A 14,456-nucleotide genomic window follows, 5' to 3' on the forward strand; every position below is an offset into this window, starting at 1 on the left:
AATCTGCGGATAAGGAGGGCCGACTGTAAAGCCATACAGTACAGATGTGAATAGTCACCATCGTTCTAACAGGATATAAGATCATAAGACATAGGAGCAGAATTAAGCCATTCTGCCCATCGTCTGCTCCGCATTCCATTATAGATGGTTTATTACCCCTCTCAACTTTCTTCTCCTGCCTTCTTCCTGTTACCTTTGGGATCCCTGCTAATTAAGAAACTATCAACCTCCGCTTTGGTCACCACAGCCCTCTGTGGCAATGAATTCCACAGATACACCACTTCAGGATAAAGAAATTCACCTTCATCTGTTTTAGTCAGCCCAAGAGTACATTCTTAAAAGGGAAATTACAGGCTGCAATTGATCACAAGTCAGAAGTACATTTAGCAGAGGAATATAAGCTGTCTGTAAGATGTCGCCACTGGTCACTGGTGCCATCTGGCCAGAAGATGATTCTCTGATGATAATAGAGAACCAAGAAAGCTGGAAAAGCTCATGGTACAACTCTTCCCCACTTCAAATTCCATTCCAGATGAACATGCTGACACAGCCGGTACAAAAGCTGAGGAAATGTGTCGAGCACAGTTTTTTATAATAGAAAATAAACCAGTCACCCCTCTCACAGCAAAGTAACCACAGAGCCTTGTGAAAATTAGAATTGGATAATTGGTGGTCATCATGGTTAGTGTGACACTATTATAGCTCAGGGTATCGGAGTATGGAGCTCAGTTCCTGTTGTCCTCTGTAAGGAGTCGGCACGCCCTCCCTGTAGAATGCGTGGGTCTCCTCTCGGTGCTCCAATTCCCTCTCACAGATGTACCGGTTTGAAGGTTAATTGGTGATTGTAAATTGTCCCGTGATTAGGCTAGGATTAAATCGGGGATTACTGACGGTGCAGCTCAAAGGGCCGGGAAGGGCCTAGTCTGTGTTATATGCCAATAAATAAATGGTCAACATAAATCATCCTATGATTAGGTCAGGGCTAAATCATGGGTTGTTGGGGGTTGCTCAGCGCGGCAGTTCAAAGGGCCTGTTTCACATTGTATCTCAATAAATAACATAAACATGCCTTGGGATGTTGCCTAAATTCTAATGCTTCAGATGCATCTGACTGGGTTGTGGTACATCCAAACAGCTTTTATCAGAACTGCCAGCAATACTCAACTATCGAAATCTGTTGAAATAAATTCAAAGCTGAAAGTTGTTCAAAGAAAACAGACACTGCTATCAAAGGCTGGCAGGGAAGGCTGACTTTCAACTCTGTCCTTCAGACAGCTCTCAAATTCCATGTATGCTAGCACATTTATACCCATGTCCTTGAACTCAGAAAGGTGATGTGGAGACAAACAGGTTCCAGCTTGCTCAGCAACTGCAACCAGATTCTTCCCATCAAGAATAAAACAAAGTATATTGTAACAAGACCAATCTTCACTGTCCAATATGATTGCTTAAAGTTGATGTATAAAGATTAATATTCGAAGTAAATTTATTATCAAGGTACATGTCACCATATACAACCCTGAGATTCACCTTCTTGTGGACATACTCAATAATGGTAGGCTAGGTGGAGACGTGTCTCTTCTAAAGGACGTGTAAAGTGCTCTTTCCCTCCGCTGGCCTGCAGGTCACCCTTGGGCAAGGTGTAGCACCTGCTTAGCCCCCTGATTAGGGTCACGTGAAGTCATGGGAGCAGGTGGTGGATGGTCATACAAGCAGCCGGTGCAGATCACAAGTCCTGGTTATGTAACCACCGACACCAGGCAGACAATCTCTGATAATAGCTGGAGTCATCGTCTCGTAAAGACACTGCCCAGAAGAAGGCAATGGCACACCACTTCTGTAGAAGGACTTGCCAAGAACAGTCATGGTCATGGGACCATAATCGCCCACGTCCTATGACACGGCACATAATGATGATGTCATGCAGCATGGCACATAATGATGACGCTCATTCTGTTATGGATTTATTATTATCCATAATATAATCAATGAAAGACTGCACCAACATGGGCACTCAACCTGCAACAAACTTAAAATATAAAAGAGATAATAATAATAAACAGTTAAGCTATAAACATGGAGGACATGTGATGAAGAGTCCTTGAAAGTAAGTCCACAGGTTGTGGGAACAATTCAATGATAGGGAGAGTAACGCTGAGGGAAGTTATTCCCTTTGGTTTACGAGCCTGATGATTGAAGAGTAATAACTATTCCTGAACCTGGTGGTGTGAAACTGAGGCATCTGTACCGCCCTCCTGGTGGCAGCAGTGAGAAGAGAGCATGACCTGGGTGGTGGGATTCTTGATGATGGACGCTGATTTTCTGCAACTACATTTCGTATATATGTGCTCGATAGTGGGGAGGGTTTTACCGATGATGGACTGGGCCGTATCCACGACATTTTGTAGGATTTTTCAATCAAGGTGTTTCCGTACCAGCCTGTGATACAGCCGGTGAGTATACTTTCAACCATACGTCTAGAAGTTTGTCAAAGTTTTAGGTGTCGTGCCAAAACTACGCAAACTCTGAAGGAAGTAGATGATTTATCTGTCACATTCACATCGAAACATACAGAGAAATATGCCAGTTGCTATGTGCTGGGGGCAGCCCACAAATGTCATCATGCCCACAACTTACCAACTCTTACTAATTCGTGTGTCTTTGGAAAGTGGGAGGAAATGGAGGGTATGGTATGGAGGGGGGTGTCTACTGCACAGAATCGAAATAAACTGCAGAATTGCAAACTTAGTGAATTCCATCATGGTCACTAGCCTCCAGGACATCGTCAAGGAGTGTTGCCTCAGAAAGGCTACACCCATCACCCAGGTCATGCCCCCTTCTCACTGCTACCATCAGGGAGGAGGTACAGAAGCCTGAAGACACACTCAACGATTCAGGAACAGCTTCTTTCCCTCTGCCATCTGATTTCTGAATGGACATTGAACCAATGAACACTACCTCACTCTCACTACTATTTTTATTTCCATTTTTGCACTGCTCATTTAACTTTAAATATTGTGTGTGTATATACACACACACAATATTTAAAGTTACTGTGTAAATATTACACAGTTACTGTAATTCACATTTTCTCTGTTACCATGCACTGAATCTTACTGCTACCACAAAGGCAACAAATTTCACGACATATGCCAATGACATTAAACCTGATCCTGATTATATGGATTCCAAGAGGTTGCAGACCCCACTGGAGTAGACAAACTGGCTGCTCGTTGAGTTTGGTTGCATCTCAGCCCTAATCTCCTGACCTGTGGGCACGTAGGTGGGGAGGGGAGGATGTGAGTTGGTTCCTGACCACCAGTTCGACGGCACGGTAGTGTAGTGGTTAGCACAAGGCTTTACAGTATCACAGACCAGGGTTCAATTCCCGTCACTGTCTGGAAGGAGTTTGTACGTTCTCCTTGCGACTGTGTGCACTTCCTCTTGGGTGTCCTCCCATAGTGTAGATACATTATCGGTTGGTAGGCTAAGTGATCATTGTAAATTGTCCCGTGATTGGGCTAGGGAATCTCTGTACACAGTGTCCACTGACGCTCTGTGGAGCTTCAATGACTGTGGTACAGCAGAGATTGGCCAATCAACCACATACATATATCATGAGAGGCTAGATAAACTTGGGTTGTTTTCTCTGGAGTGGCAGAGGCTGAGGGGAGATCTGATAGAGGTTGATAAGATTATGAAAGGCATAGGTAGATTAGACAGAGAGTATCTGTTTCCCGGGGTTGAAATGTCTAATACCAGAGGGCGTGCATTGAAGGTGAGAGGAGGTAGGTTCAAGGCAGATGTGTGGGTTAAGTTTTTTTACTCAGAGTGGTGGATGCCTGGTATGGTGGTACAGGCAAATACAACAGGGGCTTTTAAGAGACGTTTCGATAGTGACATGGGATGTGAGGAAGATGGAGGGATATGGACATGATGTAGGTAGGAAGGATTAGAGTTTGGGTGTTTTTGCTATGCTTTTTAGCTGGTTCGGCTCAACATTAAGAGCTAAAGGGACTGTTCTTGTGTTGTATTGCTCTACGTTCTAAGAGGAACTGTCCACAATAATTGCAGGTTAGGTCCTCAGAGATATTGACACCTAGAACTTGAAATTGCTCACTCTCTCTGCTTCTGATCCCTCTATGAGGATTGGATAACAGCACGGCCACAGTGGTAGACCATTCCACTCACTTACAAGGTTTATTTGCTATCTCCTGCATACATTACATGATAGATAAAGATGAGAGGTTTTTACATTGCCTCCATTAGCTCAGAGTGCAATAATGGGAAGCCCTAAAATGTGGCTTTTCCTCATCAAGTCTCTGCAGTGGCCATACCAAACTTCAGTGACCTCCTTGGTAAGTAGTCTCGGACACTGGAATGTGTCAGCCCACAAGCAATTACTGTGGACAGTTTCATGTTTTATTGTTTTACAACACTGAATCACAGTCGATTTAATCTGGCTTTTTTGACACTGACCAATAGAAAAAGACTCTTTCCATGTCAAAGCAAAAACAGATCTCTACAAATTGATCTAAATTACAAACATGAAACACAAAATAACTGATCGCAGAAATATTCACCGCATTCAAGTTAGTATTTAGTAGGTGCACCTTTGGCAGCAATTGACTCTGTGTGGATAGGTCTCTATCAGCTTTGCATACCTGGACACTGCAATTTTCCCCCATTCTTCTTTACAAAACTGCTCAAGCTGTCAGATAGCATGGGGATCGTGAGTGAACAGCTCTTTTCAACCCAGCCACAAATTCTCAATTGGATTGAGGTCTGAACTCTGACTTGGCCACTCCAAGACATTAACCTTGTTGTTTTTAAGCCATTCCTGTGTAGCTTTGGCTTTATGTTTGGGGTCATTGTCTTGCTGGAAAACAAATCTTCTCCCAAGCCGTAGTTCTCTTGCAGACTGTATCAGCTTTTCCTCCAGGATTTCACTGTATTTTGCTACATTCATTTTACCCTCTATCTTCACAATCCTTCCAGGGCCTGATGCAGTGAAGCATCCCCACTGCATGATACAGCCACCACCGTGCTTCGCGGTAGGGTAAGTGAGCTTTGATGATGTGAGGTGTTCAGCTTGTGCCAAACATACCATTTTGTCTGACTGCCAAAAAGCTCAATTTTGCTTTCATCAGATCACATGGCTCCAGTCTCCCATGCACTTTCTAGCACTTTCATGCACGTTTTTTTCAACCTTGGCTTTCTCTTTGCCACTCTCCCATAATGCTGCAATTGCTGATAGACCCGGGCAACTGCAGTTGTATGTGCAGTCTCTCCCAACTCCATCACTGAAGCTTGTAACCCCTCCAGAGTCATTACAGGTTTCTTGGTGGCCTCCCTCACTAGTCCCCTTCTTGCACGGTCACTCAGTTTTTGAGGACAGCCTGCTCTAGGCAGATTTACAACTGCGCCATATTCTTTCTATTTCTTGATGATTGACTTAACTGGACTCCAAGGGATAGTCAGTGACTTGGAAATTTTATTGTAGTCATCTCCTGACTTGTGCTTTTCAATAACCTTTTCGAGGAGTTGCTTGGAGTGTTCTTGTGTCTTCATGGTGTAGTTTTTGCCAGGATACTGACTCACCAGGAGTTGGATCTTGTACTTTCACTGCAATCAATTGAAACACCTTGAAAGCACACATAAAGTGCACTGCAGATGCTGTGGTCAAATCAAGACATATAAAAAAAAAGCTGGATGAACTCAGCAGGTCGGGCAGCATCCGCTGAAAGAAGCAGTCAACGTTTCGGGTCGAGACCCTTCGTCAGGACTAAAGGATGAGGGGGCAGGGGCCCTATAAAGAAGGTAGGGGAAGGGTGAAAAATCAATCAGAGGAAAGATCAAGGGGTGGGGAAGGGAAGCAGGGAGGGGATGGACAGGAGAGGTGAAGAAGGAATCTAAGGGGAAAACACTATGGGTAGTAGAAGGCAGAGTCATGAGAGGTGATAGGCAGCTAGAAGAGGAGGCAGAGTGAAAGTGGGATGGGGGAAGGGAGAGGGAGGGAATTACCGGAAGTTGGAGAATTCGATGTTCATACCAAGGGGCTGGAGACTACCCAGACGGAATATGAGGTGTTGTTCCTCCAACCGAAGTTTGTCCTCATCATGGTAGTAGAGGAGGCTGTGTATGGACATATCCGAATGGGAATGTGAAGGAGAGTGACCCTTTTTTGAAAGCACACAGGTCTCCAAAAACAGATTTCCATTTAACTAATTATGTGACTTCTAAAACCAATTGCCTGCATCAGTGATGATTTGGTATGCCATATTAAAGGGGAGGGGTGAATACTCATGTAATCAATTATTTTGTGTTTTATATTTGTAATTAATTTAGATCAATCTGTTTTTGCTTTGACATGAAAAAGTCTTTTTCTGTTGGTTAGTGTCAAAATTAAATGCCGTTTTAAATGCTGTCATTACGTCAGCCTCCATTATCTCAGCTGCCAGCACAATGAAAATATTAACACAAAGCTCTTGAAAGTCTTGACCCTCAGATCTTGAAACTTTTTCCATCCCATCTTTAATTTGTGGTCTGTAGTTTTGGACTTCTCTGCCTTGGGGAAAAGACTGAATCTTTGTGGGGTCCCCTACCATGAACCGTGGTCTGTGGAACCAAGGTATGGAACCCCAGCTCTGCACTATCTAGGTCACCTCTTTCCATCACACCCCCAGCCTATATTCCAGTAAGAATAAACTCACCCTATCCAATCTCTCCTTTTAACTGCAACCCTCCATTCATGCTAACATCCTGGTGAATCTCTTCTCTACTAGAACAGACTATTAGACAAAGGAGCAGAATGTGGCCATTCAGCCCATCAGGTCTGCACCATTTCATCATGGCGGATCCACTTCCTTCTGAACTTCATTCCCTTGTCTTCTCCCAATAACCTCTCATACCCATTAGCCTCTGCTTTAATTACACCCAATGACCTGGTCTTCAAAGCCGCCTGTAGTAACGATTCACACAGCTTCACCACTCTCTGGCTGAAGAAATTCCTCTTCATCTCCATTCTAAATGGATGTCCCTTTATTCTGAGGCCGAGCTCTCTGGTCCTAGACTTCCCCACCGTAAAAAGCATCCTCTCCTCATCCACTCTATAAGATTTAATTGAGACGCTTCCCCTACCCCCAATTCTACTAAATTCTAGTCAGGACAGGTCAAGAGCCATGAATCGCTCCTCAAATGATAAGCCTTTTGTGTGTGTTAACTGGAATCCATGATACTAGAATTTTTCATTTCCTGGGGAGATGTCTTGATGGGCAAAAAGACAGCTTTCTAATGGGCTCTCAGAGCTGTACTAACAGTCTCTTCCCCCCCCAACATTTTCCTGTAACCAATTCCTTTCAACATACTAATCAACTCCCAGCTCTCTGGGTACACATCTACCCCCCCCCCCCCCGGGGGCAGTTGTGGCCAGTTAACCCCTCAGCATGCCATTGGGATGTGGGAGGTCACAGGGAGAACAAACAAGCTCATTACAAGGTCAGGATTAAACCCCTTCACAGGAGTCGTGCAGCAGCAGTTACAACTGTGGGGTCACTGTACTGCCTAAGAGTAAAGAGGAGCTAGTATTGTCTCTCTTGTTCTTCAATCAATATCATGATCATTTTACTCTTTGTTCCCAGTTCCTGTAATGGATTTGAAAGGAAACTGCGAATGAGCTGCCAGCACAAGTGCTGGATCTAGTTTCAATTTCAACATTTAAGAGAAGCCTGGATAAGTACACGGATGGGAGGGGTATGGAGGGCTATGTTCCAGGAGCAGGTCAATGGGTGTAGGCAGAATAATAGTTTGGCATAGACTAGATGGGCCAAAGGGCCTGCTTCTGTGCTGTTCTAGTCAATGTTTCTCACCCTCTGCATCCCATCCCACCTTTCATTCCCGTGAACCTCCCCTAAACCCTCTCCAATTTCAGCACTTCCCTTCGTAAATACTGCTCACAATACTCTAATCTGACCAATGCCTTATAAAGCCCCAGCATTACATCCTTGCTTTCATATTCTAGTCCTCTTGAAATAAATGCTAATATTGCATTTGCCTTCCTCACCACCATCTCAACCTGCAAATTAACCTTTAGGGAATCCTGGACGAGGCTCTCACGTCCCTTGGCATAAAAAGATAGGAGAAGGAATTTCTGTTGCCGGAGGGTGGTAAATTCATTGCCACAAATGGCTGTGGAGACCAAGTCGCTGGGTGTATTTAATGCAGGGGTTGATAAGATTCGCGGTTAAGAACGGCATCACACAGAGAAGACAGAAGAATGGGGTTGACAGGGAATATAAATCAGCAATGATGGAATGGCAGTGCAGACTTGATCAGCCAAATGGGTTAATTCTGCTCCTACATCTTATTTCTGTTGCTACCATTCTTTTTCTGTAGCGAACCAATGAGAAATGTACATAGTACTAACAAATATATTTTGTATAAATGCAACATAATGTCCCAACTCTGATACTTCATGTCTAGGCCTTTAAATGTCTTTGTTTTCCCCACTAACCCTATCTGCTTGTATCACCAGTTTCAGGCAGCCAGGGACTTACACCCAAGGTCTCCTGTACACTAAAGCTAAGCTCCCTGCACTTAGTCTATGTACCTCTTATCCAAAATGCTTGGGGCTGGAAGTGTTTCAGATTTCGGAATATATAATGAGATATCTTGGGATCGCCATCATTTCCAGCTCTGAACTGATGTGCTACCGGTAGGGTAAGCAGTCAGTCTTACAGGCGCTCGTCCCACCTGTGTACTGACACATCCGTTCAGATTTTCATCAGTGACAATTGCAGCAAACTCGTCAATGAATTTCTCTGGAATCAGCAGACGTTTTATCACAAATCTTTAAAAACATAATGACATGCCTTTTCTTAAATTTCTGCAGACTACCTGCTGACCATTCACGAACGCCTTCAATTTTCAGTTTGTCGTGATCGATCTTTGCTTATTTCATGATCAGTATACCATTAAACGGCATAAGATTACTCTAATGGCGCTGAATCCACTCTTCCAATACAAGATCGAGATCTGTATACAACATTTTCCTATTTTTTCTTAATTTCTGTTTGTTACTTATGTAAGGTCACTTCTCAGAACAATCTGTGGTAGGCAAAAAAAGCATCCCCTTGTGGAATTTTCCATCTGTGACGTCACGTCAGCACTCAAAAAACAATTCAGGTTTCAAAGGTTTTTGGATATGGGGCACCCAACCTCGATATCGTAACAATATGACCTCCTGAAATGCGTAACCTCTCACTTGGACAGATTAAACTCCACCTGCCACTGCTCCTCCCAGCTTTTCAGTTGATCTGTGTCCCAACTCTACCTTTAAACAATCTTCAAAACCACGATTTATGCGGAATCTGCAAACTAATCGTACCCGCCATGTTCTCATTTAGTTCATTAAATGCTAACCGCAGAAGAAGCCACCTCAACCTCTCTCGAAGGGGTGGGGAGCCCTCACAAAGACCACACAGGCAACGCGAGAACCTCCTCCTCATGTTGGTGACAGTAAGATCTGTAATAGGCACCTCATTTCTCCAGTGGCATCTCAGAACACCAAAAACTGATCAACAGTTTGGCCATTACGGCTTATCATCATTACGTGTTGTGTCGCATGACATCAGCAGTCACGTTGACCCATGACGGTCCTTTGGCAACTTTGTTTTTTTACAGAAGTGGTTTGCCGTTGCCTTCTTCTGGGCAGTGTCTTTACAAGAGGGATGACCCCCCCCTTCCCCCAGCCATTATCAATACTCTTCAGAGATTGTCTGTCTGGCGTCAGTGGTCGCATAACCAAGACTTGTGATCTGCACAGGCTGCTCGTACGACCATCCACCACCTGCCCCCATGGCTTCACATGACCCAGATCGGCGGGGGGGGGGGGGGGGGTGGGGGGGTGCTAAGCAGGTGCCACACCTTGTCCAAGGGTGACCCGCAGGCTAGCGGAGGGAAGGAGCGTCTTACACCTCCTCTGGTAGAGACGTATCTCCACCTCACCATCCGTATTATTGTACAAGACTTTACAATTAACAGGGAAGATGATGGATGACAACTCTTAGCGGTAAATCAGACTGCTATATCTTAAATCACTGAATAATCACTGCACATCAGGAAGTAAGTGCTTCCCGGCTCCGAGGCAATTATAACAGGTTTTGCTTGGTAGCCTCTTCTCTTGGTTTGTGCTGAGGCAATCACAAATGTAATATCATGGTCACAACTTGGAGCCATGGTTTGACAGCAAACATTTTACTCACTCTTCTGCATCGATGTGAAATGGGAGAGTGGGATGGCATGGTAGCGTAGTGGTTGGCACAAAGTTTTACAGTACCAGCCACCCTGGTTCAGTTCCCACCACAGCCTGTATGAAGTCTGCACATTCTCCATGCGACCGTGTGGGTTTCCTGCAGGTCCACGGTCCAAAGACCTTCCGTTTGGTAGGTTAATTGTTCACTGTAAATCGTCCTGTGATTAGGCTAGAGTTAAATCAGTGAGTTGCTGAGCAGCGTAGCTCTCAAGGCCAGAAAAGCCTTTACATCAATAAACTAAAAGAAAAATTAAATCTTGCTCCGCATCCACAATTGCTGGGCAAAAACAGTATCAAGCTAAGTAACAATGACTGCTAATCTGGAACATAGAACATCACAGCACAGTACATACCCTTCAGCCCACAATGTTGTGCCGACCTACTCCATTACAAATTTTATCTTTCGCTTCCAGAGAGCCCCCCACTTTTCCTTCACCGTGTGCCCATCTCAGAGTCAGGTTTAATATTGATGCTGTGAACTTTGTTGCTTTGCGGCAACAGTACATTGCAATACATAATTTTGAAAAACTATAAATTACAATAAAAAATAAAATGATGTAGTGTAAACAGAGCAAAAAAAAAGTAGTGAGGTAGTGCTCATGGGTTCCGATATCCATTCAGGCAGAGGGGAAGAAGTTGTTCCTGAATCGCTGAGTGTGTGCCTTCAGGCTCCTGTACTTCCTCCCTGACGGTAGCAATGAAAAGAGGGCCAGTCCTGGGTGATGAGGGTCCTAAGTGATGGATGCTGCCCTGTTGACGCAGCGCCTTTTGAAAGCGTCCTCAGTGCTGGGGAAGCTAGTGCCCATGATGGAGCCGGCTGAACTGACAACTTTGAAACCCAACAGCGATGCTGCCTGCAGCTTGGCCGCTTATCGCTTAGCTCCTGCAAGGTCACCCAATGGGTCAAGTTAAAGTAGGATGTTCCAGACAAAGGGCAATCCAATCAAGACCTCGACAGTGGTGCAGACAGATGGTGTCAGATGACAATGTCATCTGCCTTGCACTTCATAACTCTGGACCCCGATACCGATCTGGCAAGGACCATGCAGTGGCTGCCCACGCATCCACCACCCCACCTTAAACAAAGTCACGCATAAGCACTAAGGGAACCCGTCCTAACATCCTGAATATGTAGTTCCCAGGTCAGCCTCCTCAGCAGGGGTTCCCAATTTGGGGTCCTAGGACCCGTCAATGCAGGGCAAGACTCCAAGGACGGAACCCCTGAGGACCCACTAATAGAGAACCCCTTCGGAGAATGTCATGCTCGAGCGATTACACTATCTCTGCATCTCTGTGCTGCTGGTCTCAAAACAAAGCTTGTGGGCGCTGATCAACGCGTGCTGAGGACGTTGAGGCTTTGGAGAGGGTGCAGAAGAGGTTTACCAGGATGCTGCCTGGTCTAGAGGGCACGTGCTACCACAAGAGGCTGGACAAACTTGGGTTGTTTTCTCTGGAGCGGTGGAGGATGAGGGGAGATCTGATAGAAGTTTACAAGATTGTTAGAGGCTTAGAAAGAGTAGACAGACAGTATCTGTTTCCCAGGGTAGAAATGTCTATTACCCAAAGGCACGCATTGAAGGTGAGAGAGGTAGGTTCAAAAGGGGATGTGAGGGGTAAGTTTTTTTACTCAGAGAGTGTTGGATGCCTGGAATGTGCTAGAGGCAAATATATCAGAGGATTTTAAGAGATATTTGGATAGACACATGGATGTGAGGAAGATGGAGGGATACGGACATGGTGTAGGTCGGAGGGATTAGTGTTTGGGTGTTTTCGATTTTCCTTTTAGCAGGTTCAGCACAACATTGTGGGCTGAATGGCCTTTTGTTCTATTCGGTGCTCGACATTCACACTTACTATGCGTTATGTAGCCTCTGGTCACTGTCCTGAAGTTGAACAGCAATTCTGTCACAAGGCCCAGATACCCCTTCCTGAGCCTAAGCTTGTCTTGGATACTGTGGTGGTTAGACAGAAGGGAAAGGCTCGTGTCACCGGCAACAGACCCGACGAAATTCGATGCTGATCTCAGCAGTCCAAAAACAAATGTTTTCTCCCTTCCAAATGCAGGCAAGCCTCGTGAAGGAAGTGGTTAGAGATGCAAGCTGCTGGCTTGATGCTGCAGCATTTCAAGATTTCTAAAAGGTGAATTTTCACTAATTTGTATGACCAAAGCTACCTCAAGGCTACTCTCTAAGTAGCCGTCTTCTGCAAAGGATGGAACCCCAGTCATGCAAAAACTGGTTCTATCATGTTGGTGCAGGAAGACAGTTATAACCAGATAAAACAGATCCCACTGTTCAGATAGAGGGCTGAGGTATAACCTCTAAGGATGAGGTACTTCTATAATATAGTGCAAAGACGCAGAAGCAAAATAATTAAGTAATAAAGCCATCTATGACTAAAAGGGAGAGGAGGGAATGGAACTGGAGCAGTTAGGCTCCAGTTAGGATGGCAGAGGAAGGAAGAAGTCACTGGTGTGGCCGGGCAGTGGAGGATTAGGGAGAGGGGAATGAGGATTGGGGAGGGGAGAGGGATTCAGAGGGGAGAGAGTAGGGAACCTGGGGTAGTTGGGGAGAGGTTGATGGGCAGAGGATGTCCACTGGGAGGTGAGGGAAAGTAGAGGGTACAAGGCAGTTTAGCGGGTAGCAGGTGATTAAAGGGGAAATGAGGAGTAGGAAATGATAGGGAGGGATGGCGGGGGATTTTAAGGAGGATTTTTGGAGGGGTGGATTTCATCGGGAGAGTTGAGTGGGGATGAGGGGTGGATTTGAGGAAGGAGGAGTGAGGTTGATGGGGAAGGGGGAGGTATGACTGGGGACTAGGGGAGGTTTGAGTAAGGAGGGAAGGTTTGATTGGGAACTAGGGGAGGTTTGAGGAAGGGCAGGGTGGGTTTGATGGTGGAAAGGTGTGTCTGATAGGGGTCTAGGGAAGGTTTGAGGAGGGAGAGTGCATTTGATGGGAGAAGGGGGTGGGCAGTATGACCAGGAGGTGTTGAGAGGTTGGGAGGAGAGTGAAGATTTGAGTGGGGACTAAGGAAGGGGTGGATTTGATGGATGGAAAGGGGAGGCTTGAGTGGGAACTAGGTTTGAGGAGGTGGTGGATTTGATGGAGGTTTGAAGGAGGAGGGGTGTTGAGGAAGGAGGACTGATAGGGAGTTGAGGGGTTGGGTGGGTTTGATGGGGGTAGGGATGCCTTAACTGGGGACAAGGAGAGGTTTGAGAAAGGAGGGATGGGTCTTTTAGGGAGTTGAGAGGTTGAGGAGTGGTGGGAGGGTTGGATGGGGAGAGGGAAGGTTTGATGGGGAGGGGGGTTTGATGGGGGAGGGTTTGATGTGGAGGGGTTTTGATGGGGGAGGGTTTGATGGGGAGAGGGGAGGGTTTAATGTGGAGGGGGGAGGGTTGGAGGGGGTTTGATGAGAAAGAGGGGAGGGTTTGATGGGGGAAAGGGGAGAGTTGACTGGGGCCTACGGGAGGTTTGAGGAGGGGGTAGGTGATGGAGGTTTAAGGAAGGGGGTGGGTCTGATAGGTTAGTTGAGAGGTTGAGGAGTGACGGGAGGGTTTGATGGGGGGAAAGGGGAGGTTCGGCTGGGTACTAGGGGGCGGGATCTTTCCACACCCACCCCGCACCAGGCTATTGCCCCCGGCCCTGAGCGGGCTGACAGGCAGCGGCGTCACTCACCGTAGGTCTCTGACATGATGCCGAGGGCCGGAGTGCCGCTGCGCTGCTGTCCCGGGCTCGGTGCCGGCCTGCCTCAGGGCCGCTCATACAATATGGCGGAAGCCGCGTCCTGCCTCTCCCTGCCCCCCTCCCCTCCCCTCCCCTCCCCTCCCCTCCCGCCGGCCGGCGTCCGGCGTCATGACGCAACACGCAGACACCCTCCCTGAGGCGATCGACGCGACGTTAGTCCTTCCACCACGAGGGGCACTCGCGAGTGGCCTGCGTCGTGACGTCACAGGCGGAACGTCCGACCCGCCTTGGCAACTCCGGGCGGAACATAACCGCGCATGCGCACTCTGTCCAAACTCTTCCCTCCAGGGAGTTGGGTCGTGGTCATGCAAAGTTCAAAGCAGATTCATCATCAAAGTCCATCTGTGTCACCATATACAACCCTGAGATTCGTTTTCTTGTGGGCATTCTCAGTAAACAC

General features: G+C 46.4%; 1 protein-coding gene across 1 annotated transcript in view; it reads right to left on the reverse strand.

The window, feature by feature from the left end:
• The window catches only part of LOC132386059 (ras-related protein Rab-4B), an 80,555-nt gene extending 66,435 nt beyond the window's left edge, over positions 1-14,120 (reverse strand). The window contains exon 1 of the mRNA XM_059958348.1: positions 13,988-14,120. Coding sequence (XP_059814331.1) covers positions 13,988-14,003 — 16 coding nt within the window. The 5' untranslated portion in view covers positions 14,004-14,120. The remainder of the gene's footprint in view (positions 1-13,987) is intronic.
• Positions 14,121-14,456: the final 336 nt, after the last annotated feature.

This window comes from Hypanus sabinus, unplaced genomic scaffold, assembly GCF_030144855.1.
Source record: "Hypanus sabinus isolate sHypSab1 unplaced genomic scaffold, sHypSab1.hap1 H_10, whole genome shotgun sequence".
NCBI lineage: Eukaryota > Metazoa > Chordata > Chondrichthyes > Myliobatiformes > Dasyatidae > Hypanus > Hypanus sabinus.